Source organism: Phyllopteryx taeniolatus, chromosome 1 (genome assembly GCF_024500385.1).
Source record: "Phyllopteryx taeniolatus isolate TA_2022b chromosome 1, UOR_Ptae_1.2, whole genome shotgun sequence".
NCBI classification, from domain to species: Eukaryota; Metazoa; Chordata; class Actinopteri; order Syngnathiformes; family Syngnathidae; genus Phyllopteryx; species Phyllopteryx taeniolatus.
In genome coordinates this window covers 26,299,921-26,319,203 of record NC_084502.1, presented here as the reverse complement: position 1 = coordinate 26,319,203, position 19,283 = coordinate 26,299,921, and the positions used below count along the sequence as shown (strand labels likewise).

Below are 19,283 nucleotides of genomic sequence, written 5' to 3'. Positions count from 1 at the left end.
TAAAAGGTTTCAGGCTTTGGAGCTACTTAAAAGTCTCACTGCAGACAAATGTAAAAATTTATAGTAGTTGTTGGAGGGATGCTAGTCTGATTACTGGCGCTTGTGGGGTGCCCTTGAGCAAGGCACCGCTCCCGGGCCATGAGGTGCAGCACTATTTGCGGGTCCCTTTCACTTTTTCGCTCCTTGCATGTCTGCATGTGTGTAATTTGCTTCTTGTATGTGGTGTGCAACACAAAAATATATAGCAGAGTGGGAATTTGATTTTCCCTTTGAGGGATTATAATTCATTCATCTTCCGTTCCGCTTCTCCTCACTAGGGTCGCGGGCGTGCTGGAGCCTATCCCAGCTATCTCCGGGCGAGAGGGGGGGTACACCCTGAACTGCTCGCCAGCCATGCCAGCAGGGCACATATACACAAACAACCATTCACACTCACATTCATACCGTGATTATAATTAGTTTCATAAATAAATTAAAAAGAAAGATTTTTTTTCATAGTAGGTCATGAACTATGGAAGCCCGTTTCCACCAGTAACAAGGGAAGAAAAAAGAGGACGAGTAGCAGAATTGTGATAATAATGAGATACCATAATTATGATTTAGGCCAACAAACAATAATAAAGTTTGGCCTATGTTTGTGAACTTTGACCTATGTTTATGAATGTATTTGAATTGTCTCATGGTGCAAATGGGTTTTAATAGTACTTTCGTGCAAGGATGTTCGATACCACTTTTTTTCAGACTGATACTAGTACGAGTATTCACTCTTGAGTATTCACTGATACAGATACCTAGTACCTGCTAGTACTTTTGATATATAAACTTGCAATTAACACAATGACAGATCATTGTGATCAACGACCTTTCATTTTTTCTGACAGACATGATGATTCACCCATGGGTCAATACACTGCAGTGTAGCGCCAACCTTTGCTGAGGAGGACATACTAAATGTCAGTTTTTTTGTCTCAAGTACCGGTGGCTGGTATCGGCAAGTATCTAGTATCTAGAAATAACGCCAGTATTGGCCCGATGCCGAGACCTGGTATCAGTACTCGCTCATCCCTACTTTCGTGTAACAATTGGACCCGAAAAAAATCATTAATTCCTGTATGAATGTGAAAAAACAATTCATTTCTAAAGCCCTCTGTGACTTTACAAAAGATTTTATTGCATCATTGAGTCAAAAATCTAGAACGTAATGATTGTTTTCATGATTGGTTTATTCTTATTGTTAATTGTCATACAAAATGGGGTTTAAGAGCATAAATGTCAAAGCAAAAACAGTAACATGGTCACATTCACACGCACGGCCACAGACGTCACATCACTCAGCATTATACAATTTGGCATTATACAATTTGGCGTTCATCAAACGATAAGAGAGAAATATTCTCAACATGGGCTGTCAGTACGGCACAATATGGCAGAGATACACTGTTACAATCAAGCAAGATACTGTATACTGTAAAACTCCACTGGAGTAAACGATTCATTAAAACCATCATCACGCAAAATCAGAGATCAAAGGTCGAATGGTGAATCACAGTCAAAGCAAAGAGACTTCTAGATAAGTGGGAGCTATGGCTTTCACAACGTCTCCATCAATATGATGAGATGTTGAGGAAGGAGCAGGGCTGGAAATGCGTACTGTATTTCTTACAAAGTGAGGAGGGGTTCGAGTCTTCTACCAGGGCCTCCACACCACTGTGCCTCCATTGCTCTCCTGCAGCCTGGGGCCTCTGCTAGGCGAGCCCCCCGGAGAGGAGCTGTGGTCCCTCCAGACTATCTCAGCCCGCAGCGAGGCCCCCGTGCTGCCGGGGGCCACTGAGAGGAAGTGCAGCGAGTCCCTCCAGCAGTGAGAGTAGCCCCGGCTGTATTCTCCGCCACTCATACCGGCGGAGGGCTGCAGCTGCTGCCTCAGAAAGCTGACAGTCATCTCCAGGATGTCAGCCTTTTCCAGCTTGGAGTTGGGTTCTTGCTTGTGGAACTCTTTCTCCAGGATGAGCTTGAGTTGCTCGATGCAGCTGTTGATGCGATCTCGACGCATTTTCTCCACGACGGGCTTTCTTAACTGAGCGGGGAGATAGCAGAGGAGAAACATGTAGGTCAGCGCAAAGGCATTTTTATCTTGGGCCACAGTGGAGTCATGGTTTCTCTGAGAGGTCTGTCATGCCTCAAAGGTGTCATTATTTTACAACCCCAATTCCAATGAAGTTGGGACGTTGTGTTAAACATAAATAAAAACAGAATGCAATGATTTTCAAATCATGTTCAACCTACATTTAATTGAATATACTACAAAGACAAGATATTTAATGTTCAAACTGGTAAACCTTATTGTTTTCATTAACTTAAGGTGGGTGCCATGATTGGGTATAAAAGGAGCTTCCCTGAATTGCTCAGTCATTCACAAGCAAAGATGGGGTGAGGTTCACCTCTTTGTGAACAAGTGCGTGAGAAAATAGTCCAACAGTTTAAGGACAATGTTCTTCAACGTACGATTGCAAGGAATTTAGGGATTTCATCATCTACGGTCCATAATATCATCAAAAGGTTCAGAGAATGTGGAGAAATCACTACATGTAAGGGGCAAGGCCGAAAACCAACATTGAATGCCCGTGACCTTCGATCCCTCAGGCGGCACTGCATCAAAAACCGACATCTATGTGTAAAGGATATCACCACATGGGCTCAGGAACACTTCAGAAAACCAATGTCAGTAAATACAATTCGGCGCTACATCCGTAAGTGCAACTTGAAACTCTACTATGCAAAGCAAAACCCATTTATCAACAACACCCAGAAACGCCGCCGGCTTCTCTGAGCCCGAGCTCATCTAAGATGGACTGATGCAAAGTGGAAAAGTCTTCTGTGGTCCGACGAGTCCACATTTCAAATTGTTTTTGGAAATTGTGGACGTCGTGTCCTCCAGGCCAAAGAGGAAAAGAACCATCCGGACTGTTATGGACGCAAAGTTCAAAAGCCAGCATCTGTGATGGTATGGGGCTGTGTTAGTGCCAATGGCATAGGTAACTTACACATCTGTGAAGGCACCATTCATGCTGAAAGGTACATACAGGTTTTGGAGAAACATATGCTGCCATCCAAGCAACGTCTTTTTCATGGACACCCCTGCTTATTTCAGCAAGACAATGCCAAACCACATTCTGCACGTGTTACAACTGTGTGGCTTCGTAGTAAAAGAGTGCACGTACGAGACTGGCCTGCCTGCAGTCCAGACCTGTCTCCCATTGAAAATATGTGGCGCATTATAAAGCGTAAAATACGACAACGGAGACCCCGGACTGTTGAACAGCTGAAGCTGTACATCAGGCAACAATGGGAAAGAATTCCACCTACAAAGCTTCAACAATTAGTGTCCTCAGTTCCCAAACGTTTATTGAATGTTGTTAAAAGAAAAGGTGATGTAACACAGTGGTAAACATGACCCTGTCCCAGCTTTTTTGGAACGTGTTGCAGCCATAAAATTCTAAGTTATTGATTATTTGCTAAAAACAATCAAGTTTATCAGTTTGAACATTAAATATCTTGTCTTTGTAGTGTATTCACTTAAATATACGTTTAACATGATTTGCAAATCTTTGTATTCTGTTTTAATTATGTTTAACACAACGTCCCAACTTCATTGGAATTGGGGTTGTAGGTGGCACACTAAAGCAAGACAAAATATGTCTTGCTGAACGGATTCTGTACCAAAAGTGCATATTTTTCTTCACTTTTAACTGATATTACAAGCATTTTTTTTAACCAAGCCCCTTCTTAGCATTTGTTGAAAATTCCCAACCTTAATTTTACTTTACAAAAATCCCATGGCACAACAAAAATGGCACAAAGTGTATGAATACTGAAATAATGATGATCTCATCTCAATTTACTCACAAATGGACTTACTCAGTATGAAATCTGGGTCTGTTTATTGAACACAAAATCTGATATACTCACAAGAAGCCATGACTCGTATGAATGGCAACAGGTGGAAGCAAAGCTTTACTTTACCTTCTGCCACCTAATGGAAGAGCATTTAATTGTTCTGTACCTGTCACAATACATCACTGGCATAGATAGATGGACACAAATATATTTGTAATGAATAAGTAATACTTTTCGGACAAGTTAAGTGAAATCCAGCACTCTGGATTATCTCTCACAGCACACTGGTTGTGAATTTTTGAGTTAGTATACTAAATATGTTGTGACGTCCGGCTTGCGACAGGTAATGGCTGGGTATTGGTTCAATGGCTGGGAATCGAACCTGCACCGTAAATATAAATATATACATCTAGATCAAAATTTGGTCGGTCAATTTTGTGTTTTATATTAATTAATTAATTATATAATCCATCCATCCATCCATTTTCTGAGCCGCTTCTCCTCACTAGGGTCGCGGGCGTGCTGGAGCCTATCCCAGCTGTCATCGGGCAGGAGGCGGGGTACACCCTGAACTGGTTGCCAGCCAATCGCAGGGCACATACAAACAAACAACCATTCGCACTCACAGTCACACCTACGGGCAATTTAGAGTCTCCAATTCATGCATGTTTTTGGGATGTGGGAGGAAACCGGAGTGCCCGGAGAAAACCCACGCAGGCACGGGGAGAACATGCAAACTCCACACAGGCGGGGCCGGGGATTGAACCCGGGTCCTCAGAACTGTGAGGTTGACGCTCTAACCAGTCGCCCACCGTGCCGCCAATTATATAATATAATATATATTAATTAATTTTGTATTTATATTTTTCATACTGTTGGTCGGTGGGTATGTTATTTTTTCTAATTATTCACCAATCTAGTTTGTTGAAAATGGCTTGTTCTGTTTGATGTTGCTATGTTAATGGATTTACAAACATGCTGTTTTTGTGGTTTCCTTAAAAGCGATGGTTTTGGAAATGTGAGGATTCTGCCCAACGTAAGCGAATATATGTGCTAATATAAATGTATAGTATAAAAACATCATCATAGTATTACACATAAACAACAAATTGATGGATAACTAGTTTTGAAATCAGAAGACAAGGAATATTGTTTGTTGATCTATTGTTAATTTGTATTTTTTGATAAGTGACAGAAATGCTTGCAATAACGTTGTTATAAGTGAAGACAATTTGCAATTTTGCTTCAGATTTTAGCAAGAAACATGAAGGAGGCACACATGATTCAATTATAAAATTATGTGACTGCCCTGAGTTTGACACCTGCGCTCTATCATCACCTACATCTGCTGCTCAGTAATACGTTTGAGAAAAGATCAGCTCCATGACTTACTTTGATGTTGTCCCTCTCAGAAATCCTGGCATGTTGCATGAAGGAGAAGTTGGAGGAGCAAGGCGCCATTTCTATCCAGGTGTAGAGGAGAAACTTCTTGCAGGATAGTAGTGTAGGCTCTGGTATCTGTGCAGAGGCTGCTCTTCATTTTATAGGTTTATATTAGCATAACAAAGGCATGTGGCTCAGGCCCGGCTGGGGTTCCCACACTCTGACCAGTGGGACTCCCAACACAACAATAGAAGAGACATCAATAACCCAGAGGTCATGTATCTGTGCCGGGCATGTTTCCCAAGATAAGCAATGAGTGGTAAAGCAGGGCACAGTAACTCATCGCACATTTATGGTCAAAATACAATAGTGGGGAGCTAAAAATGATATGAAGTGACAAACTATCTATCTATCTATCTATCTATCTATCTATCATAGGAACCCTTTGGCATTTCTTAAATTTCTTCATATATTGGTCATCAAATGTGGTCTGCTCTTCATCTAAATCACAAAAATGAATTAATTACACTAATACCGCACATACAATTATATTTGTTGATATTTTTACAGCACATAACATTTACAGGGCTGGGAGGACAAAGTAAACAAACCCTTGGATTTAATAACTGGTTGACCCTCCTATGGCAGCAGTAACCTCAACCAAATGTTTCCTGTCAGATGTGCACAACAATCAGGATTAATTTTGGACCATTTGTCCTTGCAAAGGTTTTGCAGTTCAGAAAGATTCCTGGGATGTCTGGTGTGTATAGCTCTCTTGAGGTCATCCCACAACATCTCAGTCGAGTTGAGGTCAGGACTATGTATGTATATATTTAAACCACCATCACATCACAGAGAGAGAGAGAGAGAGAGAGAGAGAGAGAGCAAGCGCGAGAGGGAGATTTTATTTATTATTTATTTGGCCACTAACTTAATTGCTACACGACATCTTTCATTACTTAACGTCATATAAAACACTAAAGACACAGGTACTGGCTATTGTTAACAGGGCATTTATATGTGTACTTGCGTGTCGATACTCATTTTCATTATAGCACAACCAAACAAACTTACAATTCTGTACTGACACTATCTTCTACCAACTGCATCGTAAGTTTCACACCTCCAGCCACTGTGACATTCCCACCCATGCACAAATCATGTGACAGCTCAAATAACAATAAAACACACATGAAAAGGAAACTAAAAATGCTTAAGATAACCAAATTTAATAGATTAACCCTTTATAGGGCACTCATGAAAATACTTTAAAATTCAAAATGTGTGTGAATTCTGACTTCTCCTTCAATTTTTCCCTTCAATGCAATTCCTGTCTCTTCGTGCATACGTTTAGTTGTGTGGGTGTTGTTTTCTAAGCAAGAAGTACAGTTTACAAGGCAAATCTTTGTACAGTGACAATAAAAGGCACTCTATTCTATTCTGCTCGATTCTGTTCTATCAAAACTATATTAAGCTAGCAACATTAAAGCAGCAAACATCTTCTTCAGTTATTGCTCTTATTTTGAAACTCAAAATTTTGCCACTTCTGGTCAGTGGCAGAACTCGACGATTGCCCGGGAGAAATTGAATAATTGCACGTCACATATGCGCAAATGATGTAAATTAGATTCCTCAAACAACATTACACACATGCATACAAAATGAATGCAAGTTTAAAGCACTTAAATGATAAAGATTAACATAAACAACTTTGTGGCCATGTACAGTCTCACTGCAGACAGGAGATCATACAGCCACCAATGATCACAATATTTGTCTCATAACATGACAAAAACATAAAAACTTTTTTAAAAATGTTTTGTACTTACCAGAAATGCTGATTTACAGATTATATCCCTTTTTCTTCTGCTTATGCCTGTAAACTAGCTGTCGAGATCATAGCGTAGTGCTCTGAAAGTGCCGAGTAAATACTATACTGGGTGAAAATAAACCAACCAGCAATGATATTGGTCAACCTATCCTCACAATGTCCACTTTTTCTTGAAAAATCCGTCTTAAAAATGTTTATATATATATATACACATAATGTAGGTCACAAAGTTGATTTCTCCTCTTGTTCCATCTGCCATTTTGGGCAGATTTTGCTCTAATCAACCAATCAAGGACTGGAAAATGCCGAGATCACTCGGGGCGTTCTTGGTAGCCCTGTTGATTGAATCTAAAATCTGATTGGTTGAAAAAAAAAATAAACAGCCATTACCCTCGTGTGTGTGTGTGGCATGGGCCAGCATTTGCATTGAAAGCCCTGGGCAGATTACACTTATTTACATGGCAACACATAGAAGCTGAAATCTGATTGAACCCCCCCCCCAAAAAAAATAAAAAAAATCCACACATGACTGGAAGCTGGACAGCCAAGACAAACACTATAAAATGAAGACAATAGACTGTTCGAAAAACATTAAACCATATTATAATATATTAACTTTAATACATATTAATATATATCTATCCATCCATCCATCCATTTTCCATACCGTTTATCCTCACTAGGGTCGAGGGCGTGCTTGAGCCTATCCCAGCTATCTTCGGACGACAGGCGGGGTACACCCTGAACTGGTTGCCAGCCAATCGCAGAGCACATATAAACAAGCAACCATTCACACTCACATTCACACCTACGGGCAATTTAGACTTTTTAATTAACCTACCATGCATGTTTTTGGAATGTGGGAGGAAACCGCAGTAGCCGGAGAAAACCCACACAGGCATGGGGAGAACATGCAAACTCCACACAGGCGGGCCCGGGATTTGAACCCAGGTCCTCAGAACTGTGAGGCAGATGTGCTTTTATATATATATATATATATATATATATATATATATATATATATATATATATATATATATATATATATATATACAGCGGGTACGGAAAGTTTTCAGACCCCCTTAAAATTTTCACTCTTTGTTATATTGCAGCCATTTGTTAAAATCATTTAAGTTCATTGTTTTCCTCATTAATGTGCACACAGCACCCCATATAGACAGAAAAAAAACGTAATTGTTGAAATTTTTGCTGATTTAGTAAAAAAGAAAAACTGAAATATCACACAGCAATAAGTATTCAGACCATTTGCTGTGACACTCATATATTTAACTCTGGTGCTGTCCATTACTTCTGATCATCCTTGAACTGGTTCTACACCTTCATTGGAGTCCATCTGTGTTTGATTATACTGATTGGACTGTCTATAAAAGACATTACAGGTCACAGTGCATGTCAGAGCAAATGAGAATCGTGAGGTCAAAGGAACTGCCTGAAGAGCTCAGAGACAGAATTGTGGCAAGGCACAGATCTGGCCAAGGTTACAAAAAAAGATTCTGCTGCACTTTAGGTTCCTAAGAACACAGTGGCCTCCATAATCCTGAAATGAAAGACGTTTGGGACGATCAGAACCCTTCCTAGAGCTGGCCGTCCGGCCAAACTGAGCAATTGGGGGAGAAGAGCCTTGGTGAGAAAGGGAAAGAAGAACCCAAAGATCACTGTGGCTGAGCTCCAGAGATGCAGTCGGGAGATGGGAGAAAGTTCTAGAAAGTCAACCATCACTGCAGCCCTCCATCAGTCGGGGCTTTATGGCAGAGTGGTCCGACGGAAGCCTCTCCTCAGTGCAAGACACATGAAAGCCTGCATGGAGTTTGTTAATAAAAACACCTGAATGACTCCAAGATTCTCTGGTCTGATGGGCCCAAGATATAAATTGTTGGCCTTAATTCTAAGTGGCATGTGTGGAGAAAACCAGGCACTGCTCATCACCTGTCCAATACAGTCCCAACAGTCAAGCATGGTGGTGGCAGCATCATGCTGTGGGTGTGTTTTTCAGCTACAGGGACAGGACGACTGGTTGCAATCAATGGAAAGACGAATGCGGCCAAGTACAGGGATATCCTGGAAGAAAACCTTCTCCAGAGTGCTCAGACCTCAGATTGGGCTGAAGGTTCACCTTCAAAAAAGACCCTAAGCACACAGCTAAAATAGGATTGGCTTCAGAACAACTCCGTGACTGTTTTTGAATGGCCCAGCCAGAACCCTGATTTAAACCCAATTGAGCATCTCTGGAAAGACCTTAAAATGGCTGCCCACCAACGTTCACCATCCAACCTGACAGAACTGGAGACGATCTGCAAGGAGGAATGGCAAAGGATCCCAAAATCCAGGTGTAAAAAACTTGTTGTATCATTCCCAGAAAGACTCATGGCTGTATTAGCTCAAAAGGGTGCTTGTACTAAATACCGAGCAAAGGTTCTAAATACTTATGGCTGTTTGAAATTTCAGTTTTTCTTTATTAATAAATCTGCAAAAATGTCAACAATTACATTTTTTTTCTGTCAATATGGGATTCTGTGTGTACATTAATGTTGAAAAAAATTAACTTAAATGATTTTAGCAAAGCGGCACGGTGGGCGACTGGTTAAAGCGTCAGCCTCACAGTTCTGAGGACCCGGGTTCAATCCCCGGCCCCGCCTGTGTGGAGTTTGCATGTTCTCCCTGTGCCTGCGTGGGTTTTCTCCGGGCACTCCGGTTTTCTCCCACATCCCAAAAACATGCATTAATTGGAGACTCTAAATTGCCCGTAGGCATGACTGTGAGTGCGAATGGTTGTTTGTTTGTATGTGCCCTGTGATTGGCTGGCAACCAGTTCAGGGTGTACCCCGCCTCCTGGCCGATGATAGCTGGGATAGGCTCCAGCACGCCCGCGACCCTAGTGAGGGGAAGCGGCTCAGAAAATGGATGGATGGATGGATTTTAGCAAATGGCTGCAATATAAAAAAGTGAAAAAGGGGGTCTGACTACTTTGCGTATCCTGTGTGTGTGCGTGTGTGTATATACATATACGTGTGTGTAAATACATATACATGTGTGTGTGTGTATAGAGGAAGTCCTCGATTTACGAAGGAGTTCCATTCCTACGCTGGCGACGTAACACGAATTTCCGCTTAAGTCGGATTTCACCGTTAAAGTCGAAATTTACAGTGAAATACTTATGTTACGGGTATTGTCCCACGTGATTGTGACAGCAAGCTCAGTGTGTGTGCGCGTGTGCGTCGATGTGTGAGTGAGACGGGACTGCGCAGGCGTCGTCCGGCGGGACTGCGAAGGAGGGAGGAGTGCGCGCCGGTGCGAGTGTGTACAGTGGCAAGTGTAGTGACGGCGACCAGGTAAGAGTAGCGATTAGCGGAGGACCCGCTGACGTTGAATGTGCAGAGGTGCAAATAAAGCCATTAAAGCAGCAAATCGGTGCTTCGCGCCTTTATTGAAGAGAGAAGGGAGTTGACCCCTGCGTCTCCCGACCACAGTCAGGTGACCGTAGCAGGAAAGGTTAACACTTCGTATAAAGAAACCAAAATACATTAAATTAATTAAAATTAAAAAATAAGATGCTGTACTTACCATTACTGCTGAGAGTGTGAAAAAAGGCAAAGATACTCCCGGCGCACAAACACAGACAAGCACTATGCACTAGCTAAGCAGAAACACGATGGCGCTTTGACAAAATGGCGGACGAGGCACGGGCGTCGTAAAGTCGAAACGTCGCAGGTCGAGTGCGTCGTAACTCGAGGACTTCCTGCATATGTATATGTGGAGTTTGCATGTTCCCCTCGTACCTGGGTGGGTTTCTCAGGGCACTCCGGTTTCATCCCAAAAACATACGTGGGCTAAATTGCCAATAGGCGTGAATGTTTGTACTGGACATAGCCAACGCCAGTCCATCGCTGGTCCATGACCCCACTACCGGCTAATACATACTAGCCTAGTCGCGAGTGGGAGTCTTTTCCTCCTCTTCTTTACATACTCTTATTTTCAAGGTTCTTGGCTATTTGGTGTCTGGACCTTATGTCGCATGATGATATTTGCAGCGCCAAACCAGTGCCGGCCGGCACACTTTGCCTGCAGGTGGTGTGGTGACGTGACATGTCACATTAGTGTCAACTAAATGGCATTATCAGCGCTCCTTAGAGAGAGTAGTGGAGTAGCGGTACTGTAGTAATGGAGTAGGCCCCCTCGATATGGGTGTTCAGTGTGAGTAGGCCTGTGCGCCCACTTTCCCACCAGTTCCCACCATCAGGCTCAATGCACTACAAAGGCCCCGAGCCGCTCCTCCCTGCTCAACTGGGAATGTTAATTGATCTTTTGTGGTTGCAGGGCAGAAGCACACGCGCGCACACACACCCACGCGCACACTCACAGACACACAAAAATACACGCGATCTCTGCACCATCTGCGTCGAGTCAACTGTCTTCATTGCAACGACCCCAAATCTGTCTACCCATCCATCCATCCATCCATCCATCCATCCATCCATCTATCTATCTATCTATCTATCTATCTATCTATCTATCTATCTATCTATCTATCTATCTATCTATCTATCTATCTATCTATCTATCTATCTATCTATCTATCTATCTATCTATCTATCTATCTATCTATCTATCTATCTATCTATCTATACTGGCTCTCAGCACATAAACCTTCTCTTCAGTGTGGCCTCCATCCAAAGACACAGTAGTTTCTTTATGTGTCATCTTCTTTATGTCTTCTACATTGCTTGGCTGTCTTGTTTGGGCCTGCCGGAGGTCTCTATTTTTGCCCACAAGTGTGTGTGAAGACGAGTTCCCCTCCCACTTGCACAGCTTCAGAATTCCTGCCATAAAGTGGGGCTGGTCGGCAACAGAGAGCGTCTTCACGTCAAGCCATCCCTCTGTGAGTGCGCTCTCTGTCGTTTCCCACAGTCCGTGGCCATTCAGCTCGGCCCCTGGGCAGGAACAATGGAAGTGTGTCTTGTTACACATCACATTAGCTACGGTGTTTGATCTCTTGTTGGAAGTGGGTGGTGGTGGGGGGGGGCTCAGGTCTGTGGGGCCATCTGGCTTGGCCAACTAGACCCTGAGAAAGTCCCAGGAAAGGAATGCCACATTCCAAACACAAGTTGTACACGCGCGCGCGCACACACACACACACACACAAATAGTTGTCAAAGACTTTAGAGGCACTTGACACATAATTCAAGCACGAGACAGCACGCCCCGACCACCACAACACAAGTGGGACGCACGGGGCAGGGGGTGGGGGTCACCCAATGTGCACCAACCAGATGAGAATTGCATGAGAACACAAGCTTTTTGGCAGCAGACACCTGCAGTGAAATCAAGTATATGGGTGCAACTCACATTTGCTCGAGTTGGGAAGGGGGCTTTCCATAGCCACCAATAATGTTCGGCACTTGACTGCATACTAAAAGCAGCTCACAATAATTAATTCAAGTTAATGATCCAGTTTTCACCCCTCTGGCAGCTCATTGTTTTCATTTCATTGCATTCGTTTGGCAGTGACAGCAATAATGATCTTGTGTCAGTTTTCCTGAAATGTTATAAGGCCAAAATATTCAAATAAACGCTGTTTATCTCTAACTGGTAACTCAATTACTAACCATTTCAATCAATAGTCAGTGAACTACCTCACAAAGATCGATGACATTTTACTCATTTTTCATTTCAAATAACGTTGTATTTATTTATCCTTCAAATGGGTCAAGTTAGGGCAGCACAGACTTCTAGTAAGTCTGCCTCACAGTTCTGAGGTTCTGAGTTTGAATCTCAGCTCTCCATATTTTCTTGGGAGTTTTCTCTAACTTCATCTCTCATTCCAAAAACATCCACATTAGGTTCATGACTCCAGATTGTCCAAAGTTGTGAATGTGAATGTGGAGTTTGCATGTTCTCCCCGTGCCTGCGTGGGTTTTCTCCGGGTACTCCGGTTTACTCCCACATCCCAAAAACATGCATCCATCCATCCATCCATCCATTTTCTGAGCCGCTTCTCCTCACTAGGGTCGCGGGCGTGCTGGAGCCTATCCCAGCTGTCATCGGGCAGGAGGCGGGGTACACCCTGAACTGGTTGCCAGCCAATCGCAGGGCACATCGAAACAAACAACCATTCGCACTCACAGTCATGCCTACGGGCAATTTAGAGTCTCCAATTAATGCATGTTTTTGGGATGTGGGAGGAAACCGGAGTGCCCGGAGAAAACCCACGCAGGCACGGGGAGAACATGCAAACTCCACACAGGTGGGGACGGGGATTGAACCCCGCACCTCAGAACTGTGAGGCTGACGCTCTAACCAGTCGGCCACCGTGCCGCCCAAAAACATGCATAGTAGGTTAATTGAAGTCTCTAAATTGCCCCTAGGTGTGAATGTGAGTGTGAATGGTTGTTTGTTTATGTGTGCCCTGCAATTGGCTGGCAACCAGTTCAGGGTGTACCCCGCCTCCTGCCCGAAGATAGCTGGGATAGGCTCCAGCACACCCGCGACCCTTGTGAGGATAAGCGGCTTGGAAAATGGATGGATGGATGGATGTTCTGTAGTGTACCGCAGTCAACTGAGGACCCCCTCTCCAGTCAAATATTCAAAATGTATGCCACGTTCGACTTGACCTATTTGGAAAATAACATTATTTTGACATTTCTAAAAAGAGAAGATCATTGCCAAGATAAGTGACAATTTGTAGCGGTATTTTGTGCAATTATGGAAGCTAATTTTACTTTATTAATTTTTCTACATGAAGTTGTCATGCTCCTCCTCAGTTTAAGGTGCTCTGAGAGGCATTTTGAACATGTAAGCATGTGTTTTTATGCTTAAAAAGACAGTATGATATTCATATGTTTCCAAAGGCTATTTTTGAACAATTTATGTTCATTATTGTTCTTCACTTCAGTGAAAGTGATTTGCGACTTGGCGGCAAGAACAAAATGCGGGGCCCAGGGTGACAACCGTTGAGAACCACTGGTGCAGTCGGTGCGCAATGAGTCAAGGGTGTACCCTGCCTCTTGCCCAAAGTCAGCTGGGATATGCTCCAGCTCACCCGTGACCCTGATGAGGATGAGTGCTATAGAAAATGCATGGATGGGTCAATTCGACCCAACACATAACAGGAAGGTTCACGTGAAAAGCATTTGACGAAAACAGTAATATGAAATCATGGTATAATTCTTATAATTCTATAATTATGATTCCCAACAAGTGTGCTGCGGCATATTTGTCTGGCATATTTATTTACAACAAATAATGTAAATATGTTGCATTTATACAGCAGAATACAAGCTTTGTGTTCAACTAAACCGGCCCAGATTTCACACTAAGTAATCAAGTCGTGAGTAAATTGAGAAAAGGTCATCATTATTTCAGTATATACTCTTTTGAGTACATACTTTTTGTGAGATTTTTGTTTTGTGATATATTTTCTAATAAAATGTTGGGAAACATTGATATAGTGTATACTAACATCCTATATAAATTACCCAGACATCTGCTTTGACACAGTTGCCAGTGTTTCCTTGAGCACATTGTGCAACAAATGCTGATTTCATTGTGTCATCATTTTAATCCTGTGACACTTTCTGGAATAAACACGTGAAGAGTATAGGATTTGCAAGCTTTTTATTTATTTTCTTCTCAGGGAAGCACAACATTCCTTTTCAAAAGGCATTCAAAGTAGAACATGACAATCATCCATTCTGAACAATAGCATTGTAAAGACATGTAGATGTGTTGTCGAACATAAAGCCATACACAATAGTGTTCAATCAAAATAGGATTTACAGCACGAGTGAATCCATAGGATGCATTGCAGGACGCTTAACTGATACACAGTATCAAAGACAAACAATTCTTCAATAAATCTGAACCCAACGTGGGTGCGATGTCACAGTCAATACACACGGTCACACGGTGACGATGGAAGTCGTTCAGTAAAACCTTAACCTCATCAAATCCTCCCAAAGGAATACTGGCAGATGGCGCCTATTTGGCCACCCAGTGACCCAAAAGAACTTGACTTCACAGAGTCTTTAGCTTGTGGCTTGTGGTCCTCAGCATCTACCAGGGCCTCCACAGGGCAACACCAGCCGGGCTGGCACCCTTACAGGAGCTGAGAGGTGAGCCCGGGGGCGACGGGGTTATCGGAGCGCCCCTGCTGGTCCCGCTGGACGCCTGCAGGTCTTGGAAGTGTCCGAGCAGTCGCCTCTGGGCCGGGCTCTGTACCTTGCAGTGGGAGAGGAAGCTGACGGCCTGATGAACACAGTGGGCGTAGCCGTTGGAGGAGGAGGAGGAGATACGCTGCCGCTGCTGCCAGCTCCTCAGGTAGCACACGGCCATCTCCAGGATGTCGGCCTTCTCCTGCTTGGAGTCGGGCTGCTGCCGGAGGAACTCGGGGCCCAGCAGGGACTTGAGCTGCTCGATGCTGGTGTTGATGCGGTCTCGCCGCAGCTTCTCCACCATTGGCTTTCTCAGCTGAAAAAGACAGCGTAACCATTGAGCCCCCAGGAACTGTTGAAGGTTTACAACGACACTTCGTTGGTTCGTTTCAAGAGAGACGCCCAGTGAGGAATGTGGTTTACCTTGTGAACTGAAGTCTCCTTGAAGAAGTGACCCGGTCCGTAAACAGTGGGAGCCATGGTTGCAGCCAGGTCTGCTCGCTCTCCAAGTGTGAGCTGCCTTCCTCTCTGCCTCCTCCCTGTATTTATACATGCCAATCTCCATATGAATGTGTGGGTCTCTGGCTCAGCTGAGGTTCTCACACTCCCCGAGCCAATGGGAAAGCCGGGAAGGGCTCAGAGGAACGCAGGCAGGGCCGCCACATGCTCAATGAAATGTTTATGGCCCCAGGGACAATGGAGCGTGTCTCCGGGGAGCAGGTGGGGGGATAGATTGGGAGAGAAAAGAGCCGTGGTGGGGCGCTGGAGGAGGACGTAGGTGGGGGGGGGACGGCGACGGGGGACATGGCGGGCGGGAGGGTGGGGTTTGGTGGGTGGGTTTACTGACCCACTGCTTGTGTTGATATGGGAAAGTGGTGACCCTCAGAGGGAAGCACGCCACACTCCCGTGATGTAATGACACACAGTCAATTTGACAGTGTGCGCACGTGGCGCATAAAAAAAAAATCGGTTTCTTATACCTGTGGATGGATGGATGAATAAGTATTATTTTCTTCCACATTTGAGCTACAGGGTTAGATGGTGGCAGTAAACTCAACTCAACTCACAGGACAACAAGCTGCCATTTGAAAAAAGAAGAAGAAAAAAAGGCTTTAAGCTGTTTCATTCCACCCAAAGTTAACATTTATCCATCCATCCATTTTCTGAGCCACTTATCCTCACAAGGGTCGCGGGAGTGCTGGAGCCTATCCCAGCTATCTTTGGGCAGGAGGTGGGGTACACCCTGAACTGGTCGCCAGCCAATCGCAGGGCACATACAAACAAACAACCATGCACACCTATGGGCAATTTAGAGTCTTCAATTAACCAACCATGCATGTTTTTGGGATGTGGGAGGAAACCCACGCAGGCACGGGGAGAACATGCAAACTCCACACAGGCGGCGCCGGGGATTGAACCCAGGTCCTCAGAACTGTGAGGCAGACGCTCTAACCAGTCGTTCACCGTGCCGCCAGTTTACTGTCAATTAAATATAAACAAAGAGAATGAAATGTTATGGATTTAAACAAGAGTCCCTGATGGTGTAATGGTACACTCGCCTGACTTTGGTGCAGGCAGCGTGGGATCAGTTCCCACTCAGTGTCAGTGTCTATATGTGCCCTGCGACTGACTGGCAACCAGTTCAGGGTGTAGTCCACTTTTCGCCCGAAGTCAGCTGGGATAGGCTCTGGCACCCCGTGACCCTAACCAGGATAAGCGGTGTTGAAAATGGATGGATGGATGGATGGATGGATTTAAGCAACTGCATAACTTTGCCTTTGAGTCCACTATCTTAATGCTAAGACATCAGGGCCAAATTAAGAAATATACTTTTTGGACAATTTAACGTAAACTAACATGCATAATATTCTCTTAGAAAGTTTTGCATGTTGTTGTTGTTGTTTCATCCAGATGTTATCCACATTGGCAAAAATGGGGACTTGAATCATTGTGACTTGGACTCCAAGTTGACTCGATTCACTGTTATGATGACACGAAAACTTGACTTGACTGGATTAGACTTGCAAATGTGTGAGTGACTTTATCCCATCTGTAAGTGATATGTACTCTTAGGTAATCATCCTCATTTCAAAGATTTAGTAGCAAATCTCTTTTAAGACCATGTCACATAGAATTAGGCTAAGAGGTCCTAGAGCAGGGGTGTCAAACTAGTTTTTTGTCACGGGCCAGATTGTAGTTACGGTTTCCCTCAGAGGGCCGTTATGACTGTGAAACCATAAAAATCTTTTATCGCCTCATCATATTTACACACGAAATGTATGAACTAGTTTTGGAATCAGAAATCAAGAGTAATGGGTTTTTCAACTATTATTGTTTGTTAACACAAAAATTCTTATATCTCAATGTTATCATTTATGATATATGACAATTTGAAATTTCGGTACAGATTTTAACCAGAATCATGGAAGTTAATGCATATGATTTTCCCTTTGTGGGCCACTTAAAATCTTGGCGGGCCGGATCTGGTCCCCGGTCCTTGAGTTTGACACCTGTGTCCTAGAGAAACGGCGGACGACTTGTTAGCACATCTGCCTCACAGTTCTGAGGACTAGGGTTCAAATCCCAGCCCCGGCTGTGTGGAGTTTGCATGTTCTCCCCGTGCCTGCGTGGGTTTTCTCCGGGTACTCTGGTTTCACACACAAAAATCCAATCCAATGAAGTTGGGAGTTTGTACAAATACAGGTTCAAATATTCAAAATCAATAGAAATTGGGGAGGGCCGTTCTTTATAAAACGATGTCATCAGTGCTGCATTTTGTTGTACCTGCTGATTGAAATGCACAAACGACACATCAACCAAATGTCATATCTGCTGTTATTTGTCGCTGTTGGACATCAACACATAAAGCAAATGTCATATTTGCTCTTATTTGTCGTCGCTGGACATCAACACCAAATGAGCGTGAGAACAGTGCAAACTGACTTATATGTGTCAGTGGGTCCCTTTGAAGCAGTGTACGTGCGAGTGCGTACTTCACAGTAGACGGCAATGTGTAAACACACACTAAGCGTCCACACACTCCCAGCACAAGCTCACGCATCCGACACACTCCTGCCTGCTCCCCCGTTCCCATGGCCTGACACACTTCTGCACTATGCCTCTCACTCACACAAACACACACACACACACAGGCTGCAGCTGGCCATGTCTTGGTCACACGCTTCTTTCCCCTGCCTTGTGCTGAACGTGGGAGATGAGGTGCTTTCGAGCTTCCCACACTACAGCGTTAATGACACTGAGGCCGCCCACACAAAGGAAGTGTGCCCTATTCAACAGAGATATTGAGTGAACGACCCCCCCGCCCCCCCAACTCCCCCAACACACACACACAGAGAGGAGCACAAGCTTATCAACAGGGCTTCCAGGCAGACCATCTGGACTCATGGTAAGCTTTTGTGAATTTGGGAGACGTTCACCGTGAGAACTGGAGGCTGAAATAGAGACTGAGTTAAAGAATATACTTTGTGTGTGTGTGTGCGTGTGTGTGCATGCATGGTGAGAGTTGTGTATGTTTGGTGATGTTTGCTGTACTTTCCCCGACGGTTAGAGGTGACAAAAAAATCACAGCAACATTTTAAGCCTCCTGTTATGTTGAGGGTAAGATAGACCCATTTAAACCATCCTGTTGTCTGTTTCTTACCAACGATGGTCATGAGTCAATGTGAGCCACTCTATGTTTACTCATTAAACAAGTATAATAACACAATCAAAATTATTTATTTATTGATTTTTAAAGTGGGGAAAATACGGCCAGCAGAATTAATTTAATCATAATTCTAAAATCGTTAGCCTAATAGCATAATAGCCTAAGTAATTTTGGGGGGATTTTTTGAAAACGATTAAAAAAAAAACAACAACAACAAATTCAACAAACCATAAGAATCCAGTTGCCTCAATTCAACCCATGACCTTGATGACTGGACATTTCCACAGACATAAAGACATATTTTAGCAAGTACTAAAGCACTATGGTATTTTTGTTGATA

General features: G+C 43.6%; 2 protein-coding genes across 2 annotated transcripts; both read right to left on the bottom strand.

Moving 5' to 3' along the window:
- Positions 1–1,216: 1,216 nt before the first annotated feature.
- Positions 1,217–5,855, bottom strand: her12 (hairy-related 12). Its single transcript, XM_061764455.1, has 2 exons — positions 5,287–5,855; positions 1,217–2,074 (listed from the first exon to the last, which is right to left on the bottom strand). The coding sequence occupies exons 1-2, from the start codon at positions 5,353–5,355 to the stop codon at positions 1,688–1,690; spliced, it is 456 nt and encodes a 151-aa protein (XP_061620439.1). The 5' UTR covers positions 5,356–5,855; the 3' UTR covers positions 1,217–1,687.
- Positions 5,856–14,725: 8,870 nt separating this feature from the next.
- On the bottom strand, positions 14,726–15,968 carry LOC133483148 (transcription factor HES-5-like). Its single transcript, XM_061783889.1, has 2 exons — positions 15,700–15,968; positions 14,726–15,592 (listed from the first exon to the last, which is right to left on the bottom strand). Exons 1-2 carry the CDS (start codon positions 15,754–15,756, stop codon positions 15,179–15,181), a joined length of 471 nt encoding a protein of 156 aa, XP_061639873.1. The 5' UTR covers positions 15,757–15,968; the 3' UTR covers positions 14,726–15,178.
- Between the last annotated feature and the right edge of the window lie 3,315 nt (positions 15,969–19,283).

What these genes read in the sequence shown, in the direction of transcription:
- her12 (XM_061764455.1), bottom strand. Translation starts at nt 5,355, where the DNA reads ATGGCGCCTTGCTCCTCCAACTTCTCCTTCATGCAACATGCCAGGATT. An exon ending in CTGAGAGGGACAACATCAAA is followed by an intron (nt 2,075 to 5,286) that starts GTAAGTCATGGA and finishes CTCCCCGCTCAG; the next exon opens with TTAAGAAAGCCCGTCGTGGA.
- LOC133483148 (XM_061783889.1), bottom strand. Translation starts at nt 15,756, where the DNA reads ATGGCTCCCACTGTTTACGGACCGGGTCACTTCTTCAAGGAGACTTCA. An exon ending in AGGAGACTTCAGTTCACAAG is followed by an intron (nt 15,593 to 15,699) that starts GTAAACCACATT and finishes TGTCTTTTTCAG; the next exon opens with CTGAGAAAGCCAATGGTGGA.